General features: G+C 45.3%; 2 protein-coding genes across 2 annotated transcripts; one reads left to right on the top strand and one right to left on the bottom strand.

Moving 5' to 3' along the window:
* Positions 1–2: 2 nt before the first annotated feature.
* On the top strand, positions 3–12,853 carry arhgap1 (Rho GTPase activating protein 1). Its single transcript, XM_053884111.1, has 13 exons — positions 3–161; positions 4,312–4,513; positions 4,604–4,702; positions 5,425–5,512; positions 5,799–5,930; positions 6,583–6,669; positions 7,925–8,023; positions 8,095–8,202; positions 9,067–9,143; positions 9,222–9,299; positions 9,396–9,524; positions 10,872–10,975; positions 11,041–12,853. Exons 2-13 carry the CDS (start codon positions 4,399–4,401, stop codon positions 11,206–11,208), a joined length of 1,284 nt encoding a protein of 427 aa, XP_053740086.1. The 5' UTR covers positions 3–161; positions 4,312–4,398; the 3' UTR covers positions 11,209–12,853.
* Positions 12,854–14,466: 1,613 nt separating this feature from the next.
* LOC128757869 (potassium voltage-gated channel subfamily H member 8-like) lies at positions 14,467–26,711 on the bottom strand. Its single transcript, XM_053863488.1, has 15 exons — positions 26,392–26,711; positions 24,814–25,047; positions 24,599–24,724; positions 24,108–24,253; positions 23,726–23,981; positions 22,864–23,021; positions 22,312–22,519; positions 21,343–21,660; positions 20,686–20,885; positions 20,282–20,531; positions 19,944–20,158; positions 16,921–17,168; positions 16,309–16,388; positions 16,179–16,231; positions 14,467–15,666 (listed from the first exon to the last, which is right to left on the bottom strand). The coding sequence occupies exons 1-15, from the start codon at positions 26,465–26,467 to the stop codon at positions 15,454–15,456; spliced, it is 2,781 nt and encodes a 926-aa protein (XP_053719463.1). The 5' UTR covers positions 26,468–26,711; the 3' UTR covers positions 14,467–15,453.
* Positions 26,712–27,553: the final 842 nt, after the last annotated feature.

Genomic DNA, 27,553 nt, shown 5'->3' with positions numbered 1-27,553 from the left:
CGATGCGCTTACAAAACGACTCTTATGTTGACGGGCTTCAAGCGGAGATGGAACGTTTATTTTGGAAATACCAAGCCGGAAAAGGAGTTGACATCGCTAGCACCAGCAACACAAACTGGACAGGCATCACAAGACCCCTGGTGTCCCTCAAAGTGGTCGTGGTAAGTGAAATCCAACATGGTCAAGACCTTTATTTGGCCATTTTTCTTCTTCTTCATTTTTTGTATGTGTTTCAAATCTGAGTTGACGATGCTGAGCAGTGTGTTTTGTTGTCGTGCGCGGACCGTCATTTTGTGATTGTGTTGTTTGTATCCAGATCCAGTTAGTAGCGGAGAGTGGGCGCCCTCTCATCATCTGGGAGTCTCCGTCAAGTCTCATGGCATCATTGGTGTCTTGGTGCATGCTAACACAGCTTGCTAACGTCTGTAGCACTAGTTAGCCGTTAATACTGACTACAACATTCCATAGCGTCTTCTTCTTCATTTTAATGAAGTATGGCTGCATTTACTATATATATATATATATATATATATATATATATATATATATATATATATATATATATATATATATATATATTATTTATTTATTTATTTATTTTTTTCTCCACATGTTGCAGCTACAATTCATATGCTAACAAATGTTTATAGACAGATATATACCGTCTTACTGTGACTCTACTACTATATAACCACTGCAGCGACGCAAGGCGCACCGTGTATTTTATAACACACCTTTCAAAGTCCACAGATGTAAAAGTTCAGACGTCCATGAACTACTTCAATGACTTCTTTATTGGGAGAAACGTTGGCTGTCATTTCGCTCTGTTATGAGCTCAACTTGGTTACAACCTGTTGACCCTGGTCCCTTATAACTTTCTTGCATGGCAGTGTTTCTGACCTGGTCTGGTTGTGGGACTGGCTGTCACCCCAGAGTTGACCACAAATGTTCTGTGCCAGATCTTATTCTTTGCTACCAGGGCTTCCTAATGCAAAAAAAAAAAAAAACAATCCCCAATTCATTTTACTGGTCGAGTTTATCAATATTGTTATGTAGGAAATTTAATTTATCATAAAAATACAACTTTATTCTGTCAAGTTAAGAATCAACACACCACAAGTTCTGTATCAGGTCCACAGGAAAGTGGTATTTTCACTCACTGCATCTGACCAAACAGCTAGTAACCATGCCGGAGCTCTGCCTCACCGTTGTGTCAGCATATTAAGTGATTCCCAGTTTGCTTTCTCTAGTGTCTTTGTCGTCGAGGGTGACCTGTGTTAATGGTACCAACCCAGAGTCCTTAACCAATGGAAGCAGTGGAAATCAATATAACTGTAACTTAGAAGCCACACCAGACTAAAGTATTGGCCAATTTTTAATATTAAACGTGGGAATTATCCTCACCTTGTGTATTCCTCTAAAAGGTCACTGAGTGTGTCCAAGGTCAATTTGCTTTTGATGGTATCTCAAAAGGTGCCATGAGCTGCATATTTTATACACAGGATTCAAGTATGTTTGGTTAAAAAAAACCTAACAAGTGCAGAGTGAATCGTGGCTGTATGATCTTTAGTATAGTTTTTTCTGCCTTTTCCAGTGAATCAATCTCCAACCCCCTGGAGCACACTTTGACTAAGCTGCTTTTCTCTGCTGCAGTGGTGCGATAGAGGAGAAATGAAGGGGGCAGGGTACCGCTGCAAGACTGGGAGCCCTCGATGAACACTTACCATATAAACAGACACGGTGGCAGTGCTTGTGTGCAGAAGGCTGTGTAGTTAGGGTTGACAAACACTGTCAACTGCACATGAGCGACATGCAGGCAGGTGTTGCAGGTATTTTCTGTCGACAACAAGGCCGTTGTTCAGCTGACTGCGTTTACCTATACAGATGTGACTTGATGGTTGACTTGTCACTGACTACCTGCACACGCTGGCACCACCCTGATCTAGGTGGTCAAGAGACCAACCAGAGCATTCCTTGACTCTTCATGACTAACTCTTACCGCTGATATGATCTGAATATGGAGATAATCCAATCATGATTTTTGCTGGCGATCACTGGTACAGATCACCTGGATTGACAATGACAATGCTCCGTCAAGTGCTGGTGCTTTAAATGGTGTACTTAACTTTACCGTCCTTCCCTGCACAGCATTTTCCCGTGCCTGTGCTGCAGAATGCAAACTTAACATGACCGAAAGAACCTCCACAGCAGACATGCTGCTGCTGAGTGAGCAGCAGGGAGGGAGGGAGGGAGGAGAGGACGCATTCACAGATCATTCTGATATCGGCCGATCGATCGGAGCATCCCTGAATGTTGACTGAACTGCTATTGGTTGTATGCGGGGTTTGTTGTTGATTTGGTAACTTTTAAATTTCATGCTCCTTTTTTCTCATTGTTTGACTTGATGCACATTATGTGGCTCAATTCCTTTTTGTAATGATTTTCCTAAGGCTGATTTTGCATGAGCCTGTGTGCAATGTCCACAATTAGTCTTTAGTTTTTCTTTGCCTTTGTGAGTTTCAATTCTTTTGGCTCAAAAATCTCAAAACCCATGTACATAGGTGGCTTGGATTGCATTAGTCCAGTATTTTTTTTCAGGCCTAGTGGTACCCCCTGAAATGTCCCGAAACCGATGAGGCAGCATATTTGTGCTGCTGGGCCATAAACCGAACATGACATTTTGAGCTCATAACCACTATAAAATTGCTGTGTCGGTTATTTCCGTATTCCAAATCTTGTGATCCTTTTTTTTACTTGAGTTTCCTGCTGCACATAATCAGCAATGTAGGTACCTAATGTGTCATCTTGTAAAATGTTACCAGGGTGAGGACGTTACATCTGGAATTTAAAATCTGATTTAAAAAAGAAAAGAAAAAAAAAGAGTCACAACTGTTGGTTCCGGCCCCTTTAAGTCCACCTCCACTCTGGCACAGCCTTTCCACGTCTGTGCCTCTTGTTGGTCAGCAGCATCAGTGCCCAGTGTCTGTTGGTTTGTGGCAATGTTTATTTTAAGCTACACATGTCCTGTAGCATAACATCACTGTGCAGGGAGTGAGCAGAATGGTTGTGTGACCAAGTACAGTGTGTGTGTGCGTATGCATAGAGGCAGCATAAATGGCTTGCGGATGGAAGATGGAGGGTTATCCTTCAACACTCCTCCCTCACCACCAAACATAAGCACAAACTGACGTTGAGTCACGTTTTCTTGTAGGGAGGTGTGTGCATGAGAAATTGGTGACATTATTGTAGGGTTGTACATGAACGTTATATGATGTCAGAAGTGTTTGAAAGCTAAAGGCAATGCAAATACTCCTATTCCAATTCAGTCCAGTCCAGTCTTACTTTTTAAGCTTTTTGGTGCCTGTTTTTCTCCTGCTGAAAAATTCCACTTTGATATCAGTATTTCAAAAGTTGTAGCTTAAAAACGTTTTGAGGAGAAAAAGGTCTTTAGTGTGACACAATATTTGGGATAGCAGTCAATTCTTCTGATTTGTTTATTATGCCGTCACGAGCCATGGATTAGGATTGGACAATGACATGAAGCTTGTACAGCAAGGATGCAGTTGAATGCTGATGCCATGGATAAATTGCATACAATCTTCACTTCATTTGTCTTAGTGGTGCTTGGTTGTTCATGGCCGGTCACCTTCTTCTTCTGTTCTTAACTGCCTCAGCATGGATGAAGTGTTGTTGTTGTATCCGAGCTCTTTTGAACACAACAGGCACTTCACCTTACGATGAAAACATCAGCTGTAGTAACAATTCATCACAACATATTGCACACATGATAATGATGTCTGTGACTACAGTGCCCACAACACTTGTTTATTGATTCACAATAAACGGTTTTGTGATATGGATACCATCATCCACCAAACTGGGTAGCCATGTGTGTGTTATGGACTGTAGACTAGGGCTGCCATGACTAACTGAATTAGTCTCGGACGGCTCACGTTGTGACGTCATCGTTCTCTTAAGTGCAGGTGTGCATTGTTTATACATAAATGATATTGATATTCATACATGAGTATTGTTATTACTCTTACATTTTGCATCTCAATGTAAAAATGGCAAAACACAGACTCCGATAAGAAACACAATTTTCTATGACGTCTTATGATTGAGAATCGATTTTAAATGTCCCAAAATTGATTATGAAAAAACAAACAAACAAACAATAAAAAGCATGATGCAGATTGTTCCGGTGGTAGCACTTCTGACGACTAGCCTTCCCACCCGTTCGTGCTCTCCGATACTGTTGTTGTAACAAATGTAATGTTTACTGGTCCATTTTGTTTCCTTGTCTTTCAGTCCTCTTGGTCACAGCTTTCAAGTGTGTGACTCTATGTTGGAGACGTCACTGTGCCGTGTGTGAATTACGCTCCAGCTGCTGGCACGATGTCTTCAGACCTGCTGGTCGATTTTGGTGACGATCCAGCAACAGCACAGTTGGGACAGCTGAAGCTGGCAACGATAGAGGACCAGCAAGGGCAGTCCACTCTCAGCAAGTCAGGTGACAAAGATTGACTTAACATTTTATGATAACATCTAAATGTGGTAATTCTACAACATTTCCTCTTTTCTTTTAACCCATGCGTATCAGAGACGGACATATCTCAACCTTTTGGTGCCGGGTCTCCTCACCTACCATGGGACCACCCTTTCTATGACATCGCCAGACATCAGATCATTGAAGTAGCAGGTTGGCCTTTGTTTTTTCTTGTGAATTGAGGTTTCACGGTGAAGTTATATGTCAGGTTGGAAACAATTTATGAGGGACCAAGAGAGCAAATGTTCAGTCAAAATCAAAGCCATACATGACATGTCACATGTAGTTTTTCACGAAACTGGCTATTTCACTGAACAATGGCAGAATCGAATGAAAGTAGTAAACAGGTCTCTTCGCCTGGTTGATGGAAAATGCTCAGTTAGTAAATATTGTGTAACTACGGCTGGAGGATGTGGTCTTAATTTCATATCCGTTATATTTTGGCTGTGATAGTCAGCAGTATTTTAGCAAAGAAATGTAGAACAAAAAGTATATTTAAATACATTGTTTCATCTACTATCAAAGCTTTCCCTGATAGTAAGAGGTGCAGTGAGAATTAATTCAATATATCAAAGACATAGTCTACCCTTGATGCCTGTTGTTATTGTAAGTGCAAGTTAGTGCAAGAGAAAAAAATAAACACATTCAAAAATATATTTGAATTGATCAAAAATATTCCAAATAAATGTCAAATGTACTTCTGACCTTTATACGGACCAACTGTATGTGTGAACCGTACACAGTATCTCACAAAAGCAAGTACTTTACACTGGAAGTATTTGGAAGTACTTTTTGTATTTGTCATGCTTTATCACAACAGTTTCTTTTTGGTTGCATTGCAAGAAGCAGGACAGTGTGTCTTCTTTGGTCTACAGGTGATGACAACTTTGGCAGGAAGGTGATTGTGTTCAACGCCTGCAGGATGCCTCCCCAGCACCAGTTAGACCATCATAAGCTGCTGATGTGAGTGGACTTTATTTGCTTCTCTACCCTTAATTCATTACATTTGACATTTATGTGACTTACATTTGTTTGCGTTATGCGACATTGCTTCAGGTACATGGCGTATAAATTTAGGTTTCACATTTTACACAGATGACGTTGAGTGACGGACATCTGCAACCTGAGTGTTGAGGTTGCAGACAATGCGCCATTGTTCTCTTTGTAGTTTTAGTTTCAGTTAGCTTTTCAACAGCAGTATGAAGGTCGTCGCACACTATTGTTAATGTTGCTGCCCTTTTTTTCTCAGGTATCTGAAAGGAACTCTGGATCAATACGTGGAAAGTGACTACACACTGATTTACTTTCATCACGGACTGACCAGCGAGAACAAACCATCCCTGGGTTGGCTGCGGGACGCCTACAGAGAGTTTGACAGAAAGTAGGTGCCCGTGTGTCAAGAGGTCATCTCAAAAAAGCATTTCGACTTTTTTTAAAAACTTGAAACACCGCAATCTGCCCTACACCCTGACAACAGCATCTGTAGCGTCTCATGTACTCGCTAGCATGGAACGCCCCCTACTGTCTGTCGTGCGCACAACAACTGTTGTGAACGCCTGCCACGTGCCAAACTTGTTTGGTTCTGAGTGACATACAAATAGGTTACTGTTTATACAGTCCCCAACTGTCGAGGGGGAAAAAGCATAAACCAAACCCTGATACCAAAATGTATATATATATATATATATATATATATATAAACTGGAAGCAGTGCATGTGATGGCATTATCGAAACTGAGCTTTTTTTTACATTGAGAAGCTCTTACTGATCCTGCTAAGCATTCCTGTTAAGTTTCTTTTTTTTGCAGCTCAGTCATATGTGACGGCGCTGTGATCAGTGCGTGACATTTTCATGTCAGTGTGTCACTTCATGATCCGATGTAGTCAGGCCTCAGGAATGATGAAAGTGGAATCAACCCAGGATAAACATGTCCTGCTGTCCTTTGTACTTCTGATCCTCGTTTGTTCCATCATGACAAAAGTGCCCATGACTAAACTTTTAAATAAAGTGTTGTTTTCCTTTCTTTCCTCAGGTATAAAAAGAACATCAAGGCTCTGTACATTGTTCATCCCACCATGTTCATCAAGACCCTGCTGATTCTCTTCAAACCCCTCATCAGGTGCTCTTCTTGTCTCTTCATAAATGAATGAATCCTACTTTTATTGGTGATTCCATTGTAACTGGTTTAAAATACTAAAGTAAATCATTCAGAGAAAAGATGTCAACAGTATATCTACAGGACAAAAATAATGGAAACACCTTAAAGCTTTAGGTGTTTCCATTGTTTTATCCAGCCCCTGTACACTCTTCTTATACATAGTGCTGATTCTCAGTTCCCTCAGGGTTTTCATGTCTAACGAATAGATAAATTATCTTTCTTCTTACTTGTTGCATCGTGATGTCATCATTGTGGAATTCACCAGTTATAACTAAGAAGAATTCTGCTGCACCCACAAAAATGATGGACTGTTAACAAAGGAAATACAGTGGTACCTCAGTTTTCGAACGTCCCGGAGTTCGAACAAATCAGAGTTTGAACAAAAATTTCAAGATATTTTTGCTTCGAATTTTCAATGAAAATCCAGAACTCGAATGCCCCCGAAAAAAGCTGGAAAAAACATAACGTGCGCGGACCGATCAGCTGACCCGCGACGCGCTTTGTTATTGTGTATAACGCAGCCTCTGTATGCAGACGTGTCCCGTTAGCTACATTTACTGACTGTTTTTTCTTCATATTGAGGTGTAAAACCTTTCCTGTCTCCGCACTGGACCGTGGTAAGAGTGTCACTGGGGAGGTGCTCTCCACACCTCTGTGGCTGGAGATTGCACTCCAGGGTTTGATGTCCTGTTGTGGGCTGGAGCTGGGACAGGGATGAGGCGAGTCTCTTGGTTTATGACTTTGTCACAGCCAAACTGCACAGAAGCGCACATTCAGAGCTGGACACGCACCGGGCACCTCTTCACTTCTGGAGAGACCTCACTCACTCGGCAACCCCTCCCACATGCAGCGGCCACACACATAGAGGAACAGCGCACCTGCAGCAGACACTCTACATTCACTCCTACAAAAGACTATTTTAAGGCTTGGAACACATTATTTCTTTTTCCATTCATTGTAATGGGAAAAATCGATTCAGATTTCAAACAAATCGCTTCTCAAACGGCCTTCTGGAACGGATTGTGGTCGAGAACCAAGTTACCACTGTACAGCTGGCGCTAAATGAAACAAGCTACCAAATGTATTATTTTCCCTGAATCTCTTCTTATAGTTAGCTTTTCTGGGACCTTCTTACTTGAACGCCCTGTAGCTCAGCCCTCATCTGTGCAGTGGAGGCTGTTTGAAGTGTTTTCTAACTGTCAGTCTCTGTGTTCAGTTTTAAGTTTGGCAGGAAGATCAACTACGTGAGCTACCTCAGTGAGCTGGAGGACGTGGTCAAGTGTGATCAGCTCCTCATCCCTGCCAGAGTCAAACAGTACGAGCTGCTCTCACCATGGTTCTCAATGTGGAGATGAGCTCAGATCATTCACTGTCTTTGGTATTTAGATACGACGACAAGCTGAGAGCATCTCTGAAACCAGTGACTCAGCCTCCTGCATCCCCTCCTCATAGCCCTCCACTACCTGACCAGGTTTTTGGGGTGTCCCTTGCATTGTGAGTCACTTGAAAGTATTTCTTCTGTTAGTAATGGGACATTACAGGGAAGTCATTTTAACACGTTCTATCCTTGTGGGGACATTGAGGTTACTCTTTGCCATAACCCTTTCCCCTGCCTCTCCACCTAAACCTTAACCAGCCAACACACTTTGATAACCTGAACCAGGACTCTGAACCAAACTGAAACCCAGTTATAATGACCCAGTTATTTTGAAGTCTTCATCCTCAAATTGAGGCTTAACCTTGTGGGGTCCTGTCAAATGGCCCCACAATGTCATGCGGTCCTAGTGTTTTGTCAAGAATTGACACACACACACACGCACACACACACACACACACACACACACACGTTTGTATTGCTGTCCCTGTGGGGACGTTGTGAGGTTTCTCATTACCATAACCCTTTCCCCAGCCTCTCCCCCTAAACCGAATCATCCAAAACACATGACTCACCTGCACCATGACCCTGAACCATACTGGAACACAGTGATTTTGGTCCCCATGAGGACAGTGTTTTGACAAGAATTAGTCCCCACGAGGCAGTATAAACAAGTACACACAGACACACACACACACACACATACACTTACACTTGTATCTCTATCCTTATGGGAACCTCTCACGGCCGTCACACTTTCCCTGGCCTCTCACCTTAAACCTAACCATCCAAAACAAATAGCTAACCTGAACCAGGACTCTGAACCTAACTGGAATCTAGTTATGGTGACCCAGTTATTTTGACATTTTCACCCTCAAAACGTCTTCTTCTTCGTCTTGGCTAATAGTTAGCAAGTGCTTTAACTCAGCAAAGTGTGAAGGTTCATTTCAACTTGGGATGATCTTCAACTGTCTCTGTGTCAGGCTGAGAGAGAGGAGTTCTGAAGACGATCTTGTTCCTGTGGTGATGAGAGACACCATCAGCTTCCTCTCTGAACAAGGTGAGAGGCAGAGAGCCGATCCTGCAAATGTACTGCCGATGTGAAACTGGATGCCTGGATGTGTTTGATGCTTGGCAGGTTTGGAGATTGAGGGCATCTTCAGACGGTCTGCCAACGTCACTCTGGTCAAGGAGGTTCAGCTTAGATACAATTCCGGTGAGTGCTATGCAGCCAGAGTCAGCTGTTAGCTTGAAGTTACTGAGCTTGACAGTCATCTGGTCAATTGGATTGTTGCGTGCCTGACTGTTGTAGGTGCGACGGTGGATTTCAGGGAGATTGAAGACGTCCACCTGGCTGCTGTGATTCTGAAGACGTTCCTGAGAGAACTCCCGGAGCCTCTGCTCACATTCCAGCTCTACAACGACATTGTCAACTTTGCTTGTATGGTGAACCCAGTCACACTTCGCTTGCATGATCCTGCCCTGCTTTTCCAGCTTTCTGTCAAGTTTTAAATGGGGATGCTCCCATTGATCGGCCAATGATCACGATCGGCCGATATGCTCACTGCTCACTTGGCAGCAGCATGTCTGCTGTGGAGATTCTTTCAGTCTGTCCTGTGAAGTTCGCATCCTGCAGCACATGCACGGGAAAATGCTGTGCAGGGAAGCACCTTCAAATGAAAAACGTTTTCCGGGCTCATGAAAGTGAGACCTCTGGTTCCTCAGCAGCAGGCTGTTAGCACAGCTAATGCTTAGCACCACCTGCCGGCCCGAGCTTGACATTTAGAATGGAACAAAAAGAATCATTAACATCACCAAGCTAGATGACCGGTGTCATTGGCGCGGAGATGGAAACGGCCGAATCCGTCGCCCTTTTGTAGTCGGGTGCAGCGTTCGTCAGCAGCCTGAATCTGAAACTTCTGAAAACGTCTGGAGTGGAAACTTTCGTAAATGCTGTGCTCTCTGTCTCGGGGTTCCACTACGAGCGGCCAGTATGTAAATTTTTCACCGACACAGCAAAGTCTTCAGAGATTCACCAAACTGCGACGTCTCAGATCAAATTAAATGTTTCTCAGTTGCCCTTTTGACAGCATAGTTGCTGCATTCAGCAAAGTTTTTCTCGTTTTTTCCTCGTTGTAGAGAAATATGAAAACGTGTCTGAATTGAAATTATTTAATGGTTAATTTTTCCATATCATGTACACAGGTCTCGTCATTTTGATTACAAATTCATCCTGAGCTCGTCGGTGGGTACTGTTGGTGACTTCTTGATGACACTCAAGCCAGAGGTTCTTCTTACTGCAGTGTCTGATCCATGTCAGGAGTGCAAGGATGAGTGAGGGGCGAGTCGCTCCTCCAACCACAGAGAGGGCTGTCTCTGGTGCAGGGCTTCTCCACACACATGAGTTGCCTATTTTACGGGGGTCAGGTTATCCGCTCACGGATATCTGGTCACGTATGACTCCAGAGTTTGAGAAGAGCTTGCTGCCCTTGCAGACTCTGTGGAGGTCCACTATATGTTTAAAGTGCCCTTAAACAACCCTTTCGAATTGCAAATGTTGTGACTCAAGTCGCCCTGATCCGTACCTTTATGTCCACGTTTATAAATGTGGATTTCAAGCTGATTTATGCACAAACGTATTCACTCTTGTTTGATGTCCTGTGTTGAGATTCTATCCAGAACCAATGCAGTTTTAGGGCCCAGAATCTGGCTCTGCAGCCAAGGAAAACAAAGTTATCATCATTTCTGTTCCTCTAACAGCAAAATACTGTTGCGTTTCTCGTTGCAGCTGTGCCGAGCGACAGCCAAGCCACTGCCATAAGGACGCTGGTGGAGTCTCTCCCGGAGGAAAACTACGCCTCGCTGCGCTACCTGGTCACATTCTTGGCTCAGGTAACACGACCTCTTCCGTCTCTGAGCTCCTCTCCTCTACAGGCCCGCCCTCTTTCTGTCTCCAGGTCTCTGCCAACAGCGAAGTGAACAAGATGACCAACAGTAACCTGGCTGTGGTCTTTGGTCCAAATCTCCTCTGGGGGCGGGACAATGCCATGTCGCTCAGTGCCATTGGACCAATCAACAGCTTCACCAAAACCATGCTGGATGAGCAGCATCTGATCTTCACCTGAACGCTGGGCCACGTAGAACTGATCTGGCAGTTCGCAGCACTTAAAACACCAAAACTCTCACGTGGCGCAGAATTGACTCCCAAATGTCCTGCAGATGCGGTCAAATTAGAAATTTCTGTCAGATTTTCCCTCACTATTTTTTATTTTTTGAATCCGTCACATCAGAGGCCTCTGTCGAAAACCACTGTGGTTTGGATGGTCCATCATAGTCAGGTAGAATGGATGGTTGACGGAGTCAACAGTAAACACATCACGTTCTGTCTCCCATCATGACGTCTTCATCCCTTCGTGGTCCATCACAAGGCCATAGATGTTGGTGTGCGTCTGTGCTCTTGTCTGTCATTTGCTCTGTAGCTGTCAGCGTAGTGGTGAACGGTATCTTTTTAATTGCTATCAAAAAAAAACAAAAAAAAGCTTAATCCTGCAGTAAGAGGTGTGTGACAAGAAGCTCACCAGACCAGGACAATCTCTGCTCTCTCAGTCTTGGATGGCTGTGCTTTGCCGTCAGACAACATGGGTTGTATATCATGAGTTTTGTATAGATACTTAACATGTCTTTAATGTTATTATACCTGACTGGAATAAGTGTTTCCTTTGTCTGGATGTTATCCAAATATTTTCAGCCAAATATAATAGTACTGGTCCAGTCATCCAGAGGTTTTCCAGGGCCTGCAACGTCAGTCTAAAACGTCACTTTTTCCCTAGACATCCAAACTGCCAGCAGATGTTTGTGCTGTGTTGCCGCTCAGGCTCATCATTGAATGAATGGACTCGCGGTTGACTGAAACAGAAGGCAGCAGCACGTCTGACCCGTGTGTGTGTAGGTGGCCACGCTGGGAAAGTCTCACGGGTCATTTCCGATGAATAAAAAAAAACATGAACAATGACATTGAGAGGAATTTCAAACGTTATTTTTGTGTCAGTTCTAGTTCTGTGCTTCTGTGACAAAATATAAAACAGGATAAATGGTATTTCTGTCTAGTCGCCGGTGCAGTGATAGAATTGTGGAAACCTGTAGAAACTAAATAGACGCCTCCAAAACAGTCCCAACACACTTGTGAAACCCATGGCAAAACTCTGTAGAAATGAAAGCCGATGTGAGTGAGTGACTAGGGGTTGGATAAAGTCAAGGGGGCGGGACCTCGGAGGTCAGAGTTTTGTATTTCAGTCTCTGTGTCTACAGTGTGTGTGCATGCTTGAATGGTGCCTTATCTGTTCAAACCCAAGTGATGATGTGATTAGCCATCAAATAGTGCCAGTGCTGCCATTGATGTATTGAGAAATTGAAAAAGAGTCAAATATGAGAACTTTGTGCATCATTTCTGCTCACAGTCTTGAGGAGATGACCAAGTACGTCCTGATGTCTTCTATCGTTTTGTTTTTTTTCATATTATTTTTAATGCTTTGATTCTGATCGCCTACAGACTGTTGATCTATATATATATCATCAGATAATGTACTGTAACTCTGGTCATGGTGACGGTGAGCTATGTTTTCAACTCTTGGAAACATGAGTGTGACCTGTTGATGCGCTGTGAATGGATTATATTTTGGTTTACTTCGGATCTGCTCTCTGTTTCGTCTGATATGGTGTTCTGATGTTATAAATAATCAATGTGTGGAAATAAAAATAAAGATGTGGTGAATGAAGCGTCTCAATCCATTCCTCCTCCCAAATTTCCATATGAATATTGAGAATTATGTGTGTACTTTGTCAGTGAGAGCTCCTTCCTGTACTCTTCTCAATTAAACATTTCCCGACGTCAAATAATTATAGTTATGTCTGGACAAGAATCGGCGACTGGTGCTGTCCGGTCAGGCACGTCAGGATCTGAAGTTCTGGGACTCTCAGGCATGTCTGATGAAGGTCAGTTGTGTTCCGTGATATCTTCACGTGTTCACAGACGCGTCCCTGTCTGGCTGGGGCGGGCGAACCTGGGTTTATTTGAATCTGTGGTTTCCACGATTCAGAACGCTCAGGCTCCGGCTACCAACAGAGCTTATGCTTCAAGGTGGCGGGTGTTCGACGCCTGGTGTAGGAAAAAGGGTCTTGTTGCAGTCTCTTGTCCCTTGTCTGGGGTTTGGGATTCCTGTAGGAACTGTTGGACAAGGGACGCGCAGTGTCTACACTTGGAGTGTCTGCAGCTGCCATTACTACAGGCCAGAAGTCACCCTGTGGTGAAACGTTTTTTCACGTGGAGCTCGCAGGATCAGACCAGTCGCGAGGGCTGTGGTCCCACTTTGGAGTCTGCAAGTGGTCCTGGAAGGACTTTGTGGATCATCTTTTGAGCCTTTGGAGTCAGCTCGCCTTGACATGGTGTCATATAGAACTGCACTTCTTTTGGTTTCTGCCAAAAGAGTTGGGGATTTGGCAGCTTTGTCAGTCAACCCGACGTGTTTGTCATTAGGGGATGATGGAGATTCGGTCACCCTCCGCCCGAACCCATCTTACATCCCTAAAGTGAGTACATCATTTTTCAGGTCACGGGTCATCTCTCTGAGAGCCTTTTCACCTCCTCCACATCAGGATGAGCAGGCGACGCGTTTGCACCTGCTCTATCCAGTGAGGGCCCTGGCAGGCTAATGGTTGGCTTTCTGCCTTCCATCGAGGGCGATGGAAGGCAGCCCGTTAGAGGGCTTCGCACGTATTCATAGAACTGAAGTTACGTTCAGTAACTATCATTTATGTCTATGTAGGGTCGTGAACTTGTAACGCCGCTAGTTGTTGTTACAGGATCACCAAAGTGCACTAGTTCTGCTGTTCACTGTTTGTCCTCTCTGACGGCCCGTAGAGCTGACGGTGTGTCACGGGAAAAGCCAAGTTGCTTACGCGTGAGTCACGGTTGAAAACTCTCTCGTTAGCTATTTCAAATACTGTGCATAACTAGCTGTGTGTTGGTGGTGTTATTGCGTATATGGGGGTATTACTGGCATGGGGGGAATGTTATACGTCGTACATTGTTTTTTTAAGTGTGTTTTATATGGTTCATGTACCGCTGCTGCTGACTGTGTTGGCTTCTGTGATGGCTGTCTGCTCTACAGTCGCTTACGTGATGATGACTATAGATGAAGAGAAGAAACGGTCTCCTCACCATCACAGGGCCCAACTCTTCTGTCTCCCGTGGATTCTTTCGTGGGACCCCCTCACCTGAGAGTCACGGAGGGCTGAGCTGCGGAAGAGTCCGTGGAACATGGTATGTGGAATATGGTTATGCAAATGTTCTCAACACTTTATTTGCTGCCCCAACTTTATTGAGCTTATCGAGTCACATGGTCTCCAATAACTCCGGGCAACAACTTGTCAAGGCAGGCAGGCCCCGGTCCTTCTGGCCACTAACAAACAGCTGAACAGGATGAGAGTGGACGACATGAGCAGCGTTGCCACAGTGACTTTGAAAAAGTAATCCGACTGCCGATTACGCCCTCAAATAAACTAAGTTACAAGTTACCTGTCAAGTTGCATTGAGCAGCCGACGACGGCTCTCCTCGGCTAAACAATAGTTTGATGTCAAATTTTAGGTTGGAGGTCTTGGGGGTCCACCTTGCCATGTTTGGGGTCATTTTTTCAGAACAATCTCAGTTATATGGACGTACCGTCAATGTTTTATTTTGACACACTCGAACCGATTGGAGCTAAAATCACACACAACCAGTCATGTTATTATTATCATTTTACTACTTTTTTGTTTTTTTAAACTACAAGGCAAATGTGTAGTGAGTCTCGCCACTTGGAGGCAGTAGCTGCACTTCAGTGGCTGCTGGGACTGGCCTCTACACCAGAGGATCATTGTATTTCTGACTTTCCAGAGAAAGCACAACATCAGTCCATCACATCATCCCTGCACTAGTTCAAAGTAGTGGCTGTATTTTAAGATAGAAACGCACATCTCTCTCCTCACTCCGCTGTTATTCATGAGCTGCTCGCCTGCTGAAATCGTGACTGCCGTGTCCTACACATGACGTCACGCCCAAAGACGCTGTTAAAGAAAGCAGAAGTTCATATTTCGCTTCCCGACAATGGCAACAGTAGAAACGCACAGTGACTTCGATAAGTAACTGTAATCTGATTTGTATAGTAACGCAACATCAGATTACTGCTTACTGAAAAAAAGTGCCTGTATAAGAGTAACGCCTTACTGGCCTCACTGGACATGACGTTGGAGTTGGGGAAACAGAGCGACTGACAAATGAGAGTTCCAGGGGTGAGCCATGATCAACTGGGGCGACGGGCACTAACGTGGCTGATCAATACTCCGGATGCCTTGAGAGACCTTGGGGTGGGCTGAGGATACTTTTGGCACCAGGGTGAGGTGGAGCTGGCGAGACGCTGCCTGGGAGCAGAGCGTCTGTGCTGGGTGTCAGGAGAGCAGACGAGTTTTGAAAAACGGACTTCAGCTGCCGGGTCATTTCCTGCAGCTCCTGGGTCACAGTGGCGACCTGCTGGGAGAGGATGCCCATCTGCAGGAGAGAGGAGTGGATGTCACTTGTGTCCTCTCAATAATACGCATAATAATAATTATAAGAAAACAACAAGACCCACCGTTATTTGATGTTCAGCGTCATTTAAGCTCGAAGATTATCAATCACCCTGAGCCACGTTGCTTCAGAACGATTGTCCAACACAAGTGGTTCGATAGCTTATTGTTCATTTTTCAGACTGATGTTACTGACAGTTCATTTTTTTCAAATGTAATTCCATGATCCAAAATGTTTTTTACTGCCATAAAGTTACATTCTCTGAGCGACAGGTCGATTGCACCAGTTGATGTCTATTGGTATCTAGCAATACTGAATGGTTCAGTGTAAAGGTGACGACAAACTTCGTCTTCTGTGATAACAGTACTGCACAGGGAAACAGCTAGTGCTGTTGATGTGACCGAGAGCAGAGCAGCATTGGTCCCATCACTCTCAATAATAAACTCATTTAAGGTGATAAACAGTTCCCACGATGCATTGGTGTCAGACTGTACCTCGTGTTTCAGTTTAGCAATAGTCTGCATCGTGTCTGTATCGCAGCATATCACTGTGGAAATAACATGGAACTCATTACCACAACATTCTGAGAGCAAGAGAAGGACTGACGCTGTTGTGTGCACTTACTGGAGCTGGCGTCGCTGTGAGAGAAGTCCAAGTTGTGCGCAGACCTGCTTTTGTTTTCTGTGTCGGCACCGTCCACAAACCTGTAGGTTTCAAACCAAAGTTAGTCACCAGAGCAGGTGAACCGGGTGCAAGAGGCTGCAGCTTCCACACCGCCATGTGCGCCGCCCAATTTCTAACGTGGCTCCACTGCACTTTTTTTCACTTCATCTCATTTTGTAATCCTGATCTTTATAGTATCTTTACTAGTCATAAAGTGCTGATAGTGGTCTGTAATTACAATGGTCAGGTTTTTCTTCTTCACTTTCTTTGGGTTTTTGGATGACCTTTGCGACCTTTATTCCATCAGGAAACGTTGCATTTGACCATTGCTGTCAAAACTTGGTAGCACATCCATAATGTCCTCCCTAACTGCTCCACTCATGGACATGGGTCTGAGGCTCCTCTCACTCCACCTTGTTCACAACAGGAAGTTTAACAATGAACAGTGAAGTCCAGCGTCCTATCTTACTTGGAGTCATGGAAACTGCGATGGCCTTGTTAGCATAGCTTTTCAATGTAAAACAGTGTTTCGAGCGAGGTGGCCATAACTGGTTTTGGTGTGATCAAACTTACCTGGAGGTGAGGTCTGGCTGCAGGCAGCTGAATCGCAGCACAGGGATCTGCTGGCTGCAAGGCTGACCTGACTCATTAGAGGGCATCAGAGGTGATGCGGATGGCAGCTGTGACGAGCCAAGTGGTGAGTCTAAGGGTGTGATCGAGTTTCGGCCAACCCTGCCCAGAAACGAGGATCCTGATCCTTCCTCATCCTCAGTGATGGAGGGGAGCTTTTTCACCATTCCACCATTGCTCTCACAGTCGCTCTGATGGGTGAAAGGACACACGAAACGTGAGCATTAGTTGAGAAATCAAGAGTTCGTAGTACTTCGAAGTGGCTTTCAGGACCGTGGACAGTTCCACAGAAGAAGTAGAACAGCCATCAGAAGTACTAGTTGGACATATTCATGAAATGAATCAATTTTTAAGCTTTTTCTTCTCCTTGGATTTACATATATTCTAAAGATTTACTCATTCATTTCTATGACTTCTGGCCACGTGGGTGCCTGCAGCTTAAAATGAAAAAATGTGGCTAATAAAAATAATGGTTTGCACCTTAGGGTGTAGCGGCCAGGATGAGGATCAGCACCTCCAAATAAGAGGCCTTGGCGCCCTCTTCAGGTCAGTGGAGTGTCCCTGCCTCAGTTAAAGGAGTTTAGATGTCTTGGGGTCTTGAGGGAGGAGGCGAGCGTGAGATTGAGACAGACAGATTGGTGCAGTGTCTGCAGTGATGCGGTCGCTGTACCGGACTGTCGTGGTGAAGAAGGAGCTAAGCTGAAAGGCAGGGCTCTCAATTCACCGCTCAGTCTACATTCCCACCCTCATCTGTGGCGACGAACTCTGGGTCATGACCGAAAAAACAAGGTCCGGGGTACAGGCAATGGAAATGAGTTCCCTCCGCAGGGTGGCTGGGCCCTCCCTCAGGGACTGGATGAGGAGTTCCGTCATGCGGGAGGAGCTCAGAGTGGAGCTGCCGCTCCATCAAGAGGAGTCAGCTGAGGGGGCTCTGGCATCTGTTTCAGACGCCTCCCGGTCGCCTCCCTAGAGAGGTGTTCCGGCCATGCCCCACTGGGAAGAGGCTCCAGGGAAGACCCAGGACATGTTGAAGGGACCCGGTCCACTGCGCTCCTCCACAACACCAGTCTCCTGCAGCTCTCAGCTGCACACCTCAGTGTTCAGGAAGTTTACGAAGTTGTTTTTGAACGATGTTGTCCACCCAGACAGGGATCAGACCCTTTACTGACCGGTATTTATGAGGTCGCACTGTACACATAGTTTCCAGCATCTAGCGCTGAGTCGCCTGAGGTAAGAAGTTCACCCCCTGTGGAGAGTTTCCCGAGACAAAGTGCAGCTCTCTCCAGCCGGGATCAAGGTCATGACCAAAACCCGACTCGCTTGTGTTCGCATCTCAGACTTTTGAGCCGAACGCGCTTTGTCTTGAGACAGAGTCCGCAGTGTGAAACCGCCTTATGTCTCCTGCGTGGCCTGTAAGGGGGAACCCTAAGGTGTTCAGGGTTCCCCCAGAAGAGCTGGTGGAGGTGCGTGTGTACAGTGGAGTCTGGCATCCCTGGTGAGAGTGCTGCCTCTGTGACCCGGCCCCGGATAAGCCGGAAAAGAAGTCAGTAAGTAACAGCAATATACCATCGAATCACTAAAATAAATCAACTTTCACGTGTTTATCGTGTCAAACATATATTGTCCTAGTCACTGGAAGAAACACATCACACACGTCTACTCATGGCTGAAACCTAGAATAATTCACCATGAGAAATGAAATGACATAGCCATGGTTTCAGTTGCAGTGACACTGCAGCACTGTCAATAAGGAGGACAGACACTTGTGGGGCTGCATATTGCAAGTGACATCCAATGTCATAGATGCTCCTCATGCTCCCCCCGTAAGGTCCACCTTCCCCCACGTCAGTATATCAGACTGTGGGAGGAATATCTACATGAAACCTGTATCAGAATTACACCCGGTCCTCTCATCTTAGGCTTGGCAGTCTGCCCAGGTGGTAGTTTAGCCAAATGGTCACGTTTGCCATGCAGTTGGAAGATGTTCCTTCAACCCCTTCCTCCCCCGCCCCTCCATTTTGTTTCTTCCCCATCCTCGAGCTCACGTGCAGAACAGCTATTTTTAGATGACTGAGGCCTAAATTTAGCAGAGGTGCGCTCGGGGGAATCCGTTTCACTTGGTGTGGCTGTGTATTTCTGTGTGCCTGTACAAGCAGCACATGCTGACCTTAATGTGCAGCATGTTTGTGTCTGCGTGTGAGTGATTTCAACTGTGCTCTGCTCCAGCATTAAACATGCTAATGATGGCGCAACCTTTGGGAACACAATAGAGTATATTCATACATCTGCCAATATGTGAGTATGTCCAAATAATACTCTCTCGCTCTGTGTCTAGACAGGCGTGTTCCATCCCTCCTCTAATGTTTATTCACCTCGCTTCTTATATACATATGTCTGTAAATAAATATAGATGTGTGTGTCCTTGTAGTGCTATACTTGTGGGGACCAATTCTTGGAAACAGATTTACTTGTGGGGACCTTTTGCTGATCCTCACAATTTCAAGCCTAAATTCTAGGATTAAAACTTCAAAACAGAGTGATTTTAACTGGGTTTCAGTTTGGTTCAGGGTCCTGGTTTAGGTTAGCCATGTCTTTGGATGGTTAGGTTTAGGGGGAGAGGCTGGGGAAAGGGTTATGGTAACGAGAAACCTTCTAATGTCTTGTGTGGACCAATCTTTGATAAGACACTGATCTTATGAGGACATTTCAGCCGGTCCACATAGAGTTTAGAGGATGAAAAAGACAAAATAACTGGGTTTCAGTTTGGTTCAGAGTCCTGGTTTAGGTTAGCCATGTCCTTGGATGGTTAGGTTTAGGGGGAGAGGCAGAGGAAAGCGCCATGTCAATGCGAGGTCCTCACAAAACAAACGTGTGTATGTGTGGTTTTTGACTTCCAAATTATGGCAGTGAGCAGGGACATCATAACAAAGATGATGTAGAACAACACGGTTATTCCACAATGGTACCTCCGGGTTGTGTCCGTCTCGCAGATTGTAGGTCAGATCATGGCGTATCTCAGAGATGAACTTTTGGGCATAGTCAGGGTACAGGCAGAGAACTTCTCGTAGCCCTTTCAGGCTGATATACTGAAGCTCACAGTAGGTCAGCGCTTTCACGCAGGCGTTGGTCTTGATCACATCCTCTTGCATCAGACGGTCGGATCCGATCAAATCACCTCGGCCTGCAATAAATAAATAAAAAACACATTATAAAGATAAGATTTCTCAAAAAACACATTTCATACAGAAGTAATTTATGATTGCATGAGTGGCTTTCATTCAACCTTCATTTTTCAAGTCCTCACCCAGTATTGCCAACACCGTGTTGTCCTTGAGGACCTCCATGGATCCAGAGCAGACAAAGTATATGGCTGGCAGGGCGTCGCCCTGGCGGATGAGGAACTCCCCAGGGGCGCAGAAAGAGGTCCCGATGATGAGGGAGAGAGAGCGCAGACATCCCCTGCTGGCCGACTCGAAGAGCGACAGCTGCAGGACTTCTTTATTCAGATGCATGGCGATGTCTGCTCTCAGCTCGTCTGGAAAGTCCTTCAGCAGCTGTGTGGGGAATAAAGAAGTGAATGAATACAGCGACCTGTCAGGGCCTAGAACATGTCTATCACGAGCCACTGCACGAGGGAGTTACTGTTATTCAAGACAAATCACGGCTGGCCTTTGTTGTGCCTGGACTGTGAGTCTATTGAGCTTATACCTCAGTAACATCTATGCCATTGTTGACCGACCATGTGGTCTGGAAACACTCCATCATGCGCTGCTCTAGAGACGTTGGCAGCTGGTGAACTCGGATGAAGTCTTTCAGGTCCTTGGTGCGGGTGTGGTAGAGGGAACGGCGAGAGTACATCCTCTGAATGATGGCGGTCACATTTCCAAAGACCACAGCGTGCATTAAAGCTGCAGAGATAAAATACAGTGCAGTTTCCATCAGCGTCAAAAATCTGACTTATTCTGTCCCCCAGTGTGGCCTCACCACACACTGCCACACAGCTGCCAAAAGTAATTCGACTACTGATTACTCCCTCAAAAAGTAACTTGAATTTTAAAGTAGTTCAGTTAGATTACAAGTTACTTGTCAAGTTACATTTTGCAGCCGATGACAGCTCTCATGTCCTGAACGTGCCGTGTCCCAGCAGCTTGACGTGTGAGCTGCCCACCTGCTGAAAACTTGACTGGCGTACATGACGTCAGACCCAAAGAGGCAGATGAAGAAAGCAAATGTTCGTATTTCGCTTCCCGACAATGGCAACATATAAGTAACTGTAATCTGATTACTGGGTTTGAAATAGATTACTCCTTACTGAAAAAAGTGGTGATATGAGAGTAAGGTGTTACTGGCATCACTGGCCCTCACCTCCTATCAGCATGGTACAGATGGAGAAGATCTTCTCAGAGTCTGTGTTGGCCGACACATTCCCAAACCCCACGCTGGTCAGACTGCTCAAAGCAAAGTACAGTGAGGTCACATAGGAGCTCCGGACGGAGGGACCACCACTCAGCGTGCTCCCAGAACCAACTGGAGTCCTTGTTTCCGTTCCACTATTTTTCCACTGGCTGGAGTGAGTGAAGCTCTCTGACAGTGATCCTTCAGATGAATGTGGCCCCAACAAGGAGCTCGGGGCTGATATCAAATACGGTGTTCCCAAGCGTTTGGCTAGTTCATGGAGCCAGCCTGCAGGGAAAGAGCACAAGTCCAGAGGGTTTCATCAGTTAACTCCCCGCCCAGTCATGATCTCGCTGTTGTTTATTAATGGCAGCCATTTTCCTTAACTTCAGGGTAATATGGTGCAAAGTTAATCGTGTGTCTGGGAAAAAAGAACCATGATGAAAAGCGTCAGATGGGGTGAGATGGAAGCTTCAATCTACACCCTTTCACTCCTAGATGTGGCTGTTGGTGGATGAAGTGGATTGTGTTCCATGAAAGAAACAGAATAGGAAAAATAACTAGACGATGCTGTTTATGAATAAACGGCGTGTGAATGCACGAGACTGCAGCTAGAGAGGAGAAGTGTGAAGCGTGACTACCAAACTAGTTCTGCACCGTTTGGCCACAAACGTCGAAAGCAAATGTCTCCTCCAACGGATTTCAACTGCTCTGCTTCACTCTAACCAGCCTGATGTCACACTGATTTTTTGTTTTTTTTTTGCCAAATCTCGGGTTGCTTGAGGCCGATTTCTGGACAGATTATACGATTTGGCTCTAATCTTTTTTGTGAAAATTGTGGAGGAAAAAAAATAGACGCAGAGAACAGTGTGAATGCAACTGTGTGCTTTCACACATGTATACTGATTTAATGAAAATAAATGTAATACATAACATCACCTATGTCCCAGGTTGTGGATCTGCTGCTTTCAATTTCGCTGCGTCCGATTAAGTACCAGACACAGGCCATCCAGTGAGCGAGCAGGGCGAAGGTGGACATGAGCAGGGTGAGGACCACGGCGCTGTACTGAGAGTAACGGTCCAGCTTCTGCAGGAGCCGCAGGAGCCGCAGGAGACGCACCGTCTTCAGAAGGTGGACACCAAAGTTCTGCAGGGACAATTCAAAAGGCTGAAGCCGGTGCGAATGATGTTGAAGACACTGACATGATGTAATGTTGGACATGAAAGCCTCATTTGACCTGATATTCCACTCTAAACATCATCAGAGGGGATGACAATAACAACTCATGTGATCCTGAGTCTGGTGACTGAAGAAATGATTCCCAGGGAGTCACTCTCTCACCAGGACTTCCTCAGGGGAGCATCTCAACATTCATCGCAAGACATGGATTTATACATGTACTTTTCATCACAGTAAAACAAACTGTGCACATGTCAAGTGTGTCAACAACATTATTTAAACTACACTACTGGGTACGTGTCAAGTCTCACCACACTGACGTTGAAGGCGTAGAGCAAGTCAAAGGGCAGTGCCGCAACCAGATCCACAAAGAGCCACGAAGTGACGTAATGAATGCAGATGGAGCGAGCGTCGTACACAACCTGACCAGAGGTGCTGACGTAGGTGGTTCGAAAGTTCAGCACAATATCTAGCACATGAAGCACAGCACATCATTGGGGATTACTTGTTGGACTAGTTTCGCAGAAACAAACCAGAGCTATTGCCGTGGCGCTGCCGTCACTGCGCCACCAGCCTGGGTCATGCTCCCCTTACAGGGTGTTACATTCCTCAGGCGTGTCCCTCAGCTTTAGCAAAATAAAAACTGGGGCTGCTCCGATCAGGATTTTTGCTGCCGATCACTGATACCGATCACATGGATTGACCATGAGTTTGTTATCAAAATGATTGAACCATTAAATCATTTTCATTTCAATTCAGACACGTTTTTATATACCTCTTCTTCAGAGTGAAGGCTGTCACACGTGATCGGTTGTTATGATCGGCAATGACAGGTAGTCGACGCTGATATCGGCTGGTGGCCGATCGTTCGGAGCGACAAAAATAGTAATAAAGGATTCAAATCTGCATAAAATACTCACTAATCATGAACTCTGATTTTTGTATTTTGTATTGTGCCTATCAACACAAACAGGCAGATGGTGTACAGATAACAGGTTAAGAAAAAAACAAACTCATTCGACAAAGTCTAATATCACCATCATCACATGCTGCTCGACAGTATATCAGCGAATATACATCGATGTTGAGATCCGTCACATCCTGTAGCTGCTATTCCAGACCCAGAAGGAGCTATTCCAGAAGGAGCAGAAGTAACTCGAGGGACAGACTCACCCATAATAAACAGAATCTCCACCAGAATATCACTGACGCTCGGGGGACTTCGCGCAGCAGAGCCTCCATCCTGCGTCTCCGCTGCAGCGAAGCACACGTTGTATGGAACGGTGATGGCAACATAGAAAGTAGCCAATAGGATGAGCCAATCCCAGCCGGCCTTGAACGCCCCGTAGTGAAGGAGGATGAAACATGACTTGTGGATGTCGGCCACCTTATATTCAGGGACTGGGTTAGCGTTGGCTCCCAGAACGCTCTTGTGGTAGTGAAGAGACACAAGTGCATGTGAGTTAGAAACTGCAACTGCCTGCTTGGGATCAGTGTAATGTACATAAGTAAACAAAAGCCACATTGTGTTGCACTTAAGATTCTGGTTTCTCACATTATTGATCTTAAGCTTGCTCTTGTTCTTGTCATGCTTCTGCAGATGTCCTGACAGTTGATAGAGAACAGCTCGGCTGCGGCGCCGTTCCATATGGATTCCTCGAGGAGGACTACTGCGCTGGACGGCTGGACCACTTTCTTCCTCTGAGACATGCAATGTAGGACAGACAATACAGCATTAGTAGGAGAAATGGCTTAGTGAAAAGTAGGGATGGGTGATTAGTTATCGTACACAATATACTGCCCAAAACTATCTCCACGATGTCAATTCTGCATCACGCGATAAATTCGCTAAACACGCGGCTCACTCGCTGCATTGGACTTGGACGTGTCCAACACATGGAATAGAATGCAGAAGGATTTATCGCGATAATTTGCCGAAATTCCAACATTTATCGTGATCATTATCGGTGACTGACTGTCGAACTTTTTAAAAGTCAAATCTCAACATTTCATGGTCGCTGTGTAAATATGGAAACATAGCTGCACCTGATTTGTCGCCATTGTGACTGTCCTTATTCTCTGTGATGTTCTTATGTGAGACGAGAAACAACACCACTTCACTCTTCTCATTCTTGATGGGCACAATATCCAGCAAGCACCAGAACTTAGAACCTGTCAGGGACAACAGAGATGACAGTATATCTGAGGAGTTCCACACATATTGGTGGTACTTCAAAACTTCCAGCAGGATTGCATTTTACCGCTCTTCCTATACAGGACAATCTCAGTCTTGAACTCGCGGCGTTCATCCAGAGCCGTCTGCATGAGTGAGGTGAGGTGGTTGCTGGTCTCAACGCCGTAGAGGAAGTGACACAAGCAGCTCTTCTGCATCAACTCACCGCGGGCAAAGCCAGTCAGTTCGCAGAAGCCGTCGGAGCAGTAGACAATAGGATAGAGAGATTGAACCTGTGCGTTCCCCAGAACAAAGTTACTGTCTGGAGGAAGAAAGCAGAACGTCAATATTCAAAATACACTGATTCATTTCATTCTTGCACAGTTGTATCCCGCAAATCTATAACTTTTGATCACACGTTTATAACCGCAGTAATTGTGCAGTAGAGTGTAGTGATGGGTCGATGAGGTGTCATGAAACAGTGTTGCAGGGTTGATGAAACAGTGTCCTAATTTTCAGAAGCCACTAGATGGCGCTCTTGGTTTATAAATTATGTGTAGTTTCATTGACTTAGTTGCTCAAATCCAAACAAAACAGTATTGCAGCGTTGATGAAACAGTGTCCTAATTTTCAGATGCCACAAGATGGTGCTCGTGGTTTAGAAAAGTCCAAACATTTAACAACAGACGGTGCCATCTGGTGGTCTCTGAAAATCAGGACACTGATTCATGAAACCTCATCCACCCTTCATGACTGTCATGAAATCTCTACGACCCATCACTGGTAAAGTGTTCACGCTTCACAGCGAAACACCACTGGAAACTAAAGAAGAAAAAAATCTCCTGATTTTATTTTTTAAAGCCTGACTAAATAAATCAGCTCTCCGTCTGGTTCTGTGCATGTCATTGACCTCTCACACTGAGACATGCCAAGAAAATTGTGAAGAGAACGTGGTGAGAGGACAAGTTACGAGCAGATGACCTGAGTCCCACTGATCAGGCAAAGGATCATCACTGCAGCAATATCGTGGCATTTGCCAACATTTCCTGACATATTTTAAAGCAACCAACACTTAGTGGTTCTTGACATTTCTTCAGTCATATTAGCTGTGACACCAAACTGCTCTGCTGAAGTGGGACTGAGACGCTGCTCATTCATTTTCATTCATTCATTCAAGACTGACAGCCAGGAACAGAATAAACATAGCTATAACACAGGTCTGCAAATGGGTGGTTTTATGATGTTGAAATACTCATATTTCTGTACCGACAATTCAAATAGCAGCGTGGTTCACACAACAACTGTCTCACTGTTGCTTCTGCTATCACCCCAAAATACTCCAATAATAATAATAATAATAATAATAATAATAATCCAGCTGTGGCCGCAAATGTGGGCTCCTTTTTTAATATTTATTTCCTTAAGACGATGTAAATTCTGATTTAAAAAAAAATAGCAGGTTAAAAAAAGCACTTAAATCCGCAGTTATTTTTTATTTATATTATTAACTATATACCGTGGAATTTAACAACGGTCGTATCGGCCAGGTCTGGCACACACGGTACAGTTAATACGATGAAAGGAATTTTGGTCAACAATAATCATCGGTGGCGGTAAACACGGCTTCAAAATGATTCATTAACCAATTCATTTTAGGTCAACTCACGGGTGCCGTCGAACCGCGTAGCGATTGTCTCGAGGAAAGTGTTTTGGGGCGCGATGAGACCCCGCATCACAGGCATCCTGAAACGGGTCGATCCACGTCTGTCCCGGCGCTCGGAGCCATGACTGTCCGCCGGAGCGGCGACAAACGCCGGGAGGAACTTGGACGACTCTCCCGGCGCACCTCCTCCTCGCCCCTGGAGGAGGGCGCCGAGCCGAGACACCCGGGACTCCACGTTCCGCAGGAGAACACCGCCGGCCACCTCGGAGCGATGGGGAAGATGGACGGGTCGCGCGAGTCTGTGGAGGAGAGGATGGCGGGATGGAAATACGGCGCCGAGGACGTGACCTACGCGCGTGCGTGTCACACACACATGTTTACGTTTCACACGTGAGTGCCCCCCCCCCCAACCTCTCATGAAGGCGCGCGCGTTCGTTCAGGGCGGAAGTCAACCGATGAAAGCCGCTTTGGATCTGTCGTTTTCAAAATAAAACGCCGCGCGCGGACTTCTTGAACCCATTTCCTGAGACATCGGCGTTACGACCCGGCACGAGCAGGAGATGCCCCTGCAGGGTCAGTGACATCCTCCCTGGCAACGTCAACCACAGGTTTGAGGGTAATATAATATACGACAAAAAAGCAACACACCCCAATGGAACTTTTATTTCCCTTTCCCGATTAGTTTGAAACGTGCTAATACTAATAACGATAACCATAATAATAATAATTTAAGCAAGCTGTCAATGGCGAGCAACTGAATGGTTTGTGAAGAGAAAGTGGATTTGAAAGTGTTATGAAGGGAAGAGAAAACATGGCAGTCATGACGCCTCCGTGACTGGAAACAGCGCTTGGGTTACAGTAAGGTGCTACAGTTCATGCCAACACGTCAACAATCTTTTGTGTTTTTCCTCTCTTGACTGAAGCTTTTGATGACCATTCGGCGACTAGGAGAACAATGTGAGCTGGACGATAAGAAAGGCATCTAAATTACGACGGTATATTGCAACAATTGCGATTTCTGAGGTCCTTTCTACGATTACAACACAGTTTATTGAGGTTACAGGCACGCCATTGAGGAGCGAAGGCACATGCGCGCGCGCACACACATACACACACGCGGCGGTCTAACGTAAACCGGAGCGCCTGCGCTATTGAAGGCGGCATC

Source organism: Synchiropus splendidus, chromosome 1 (assembly GCF_027744825.2).
Source record: "Synchiropus splendidus isolate RoL2022-P1 chromosome 1, RoL_Sspl_1.0, whole genome shotgun sequence".
NCBI classification, from domain to species: domain Eukaryota; kingdom Metazoa; phylum Chordata; class Actinopteri; order Syngnathiformes; family Callionymidae; genus Synchiropus; species Synchiropus splendidus.
Note: the sequence above shows the minus strand (reverse complement) of the source record. Positions and strands in the feature narration are given on the sequence as shown.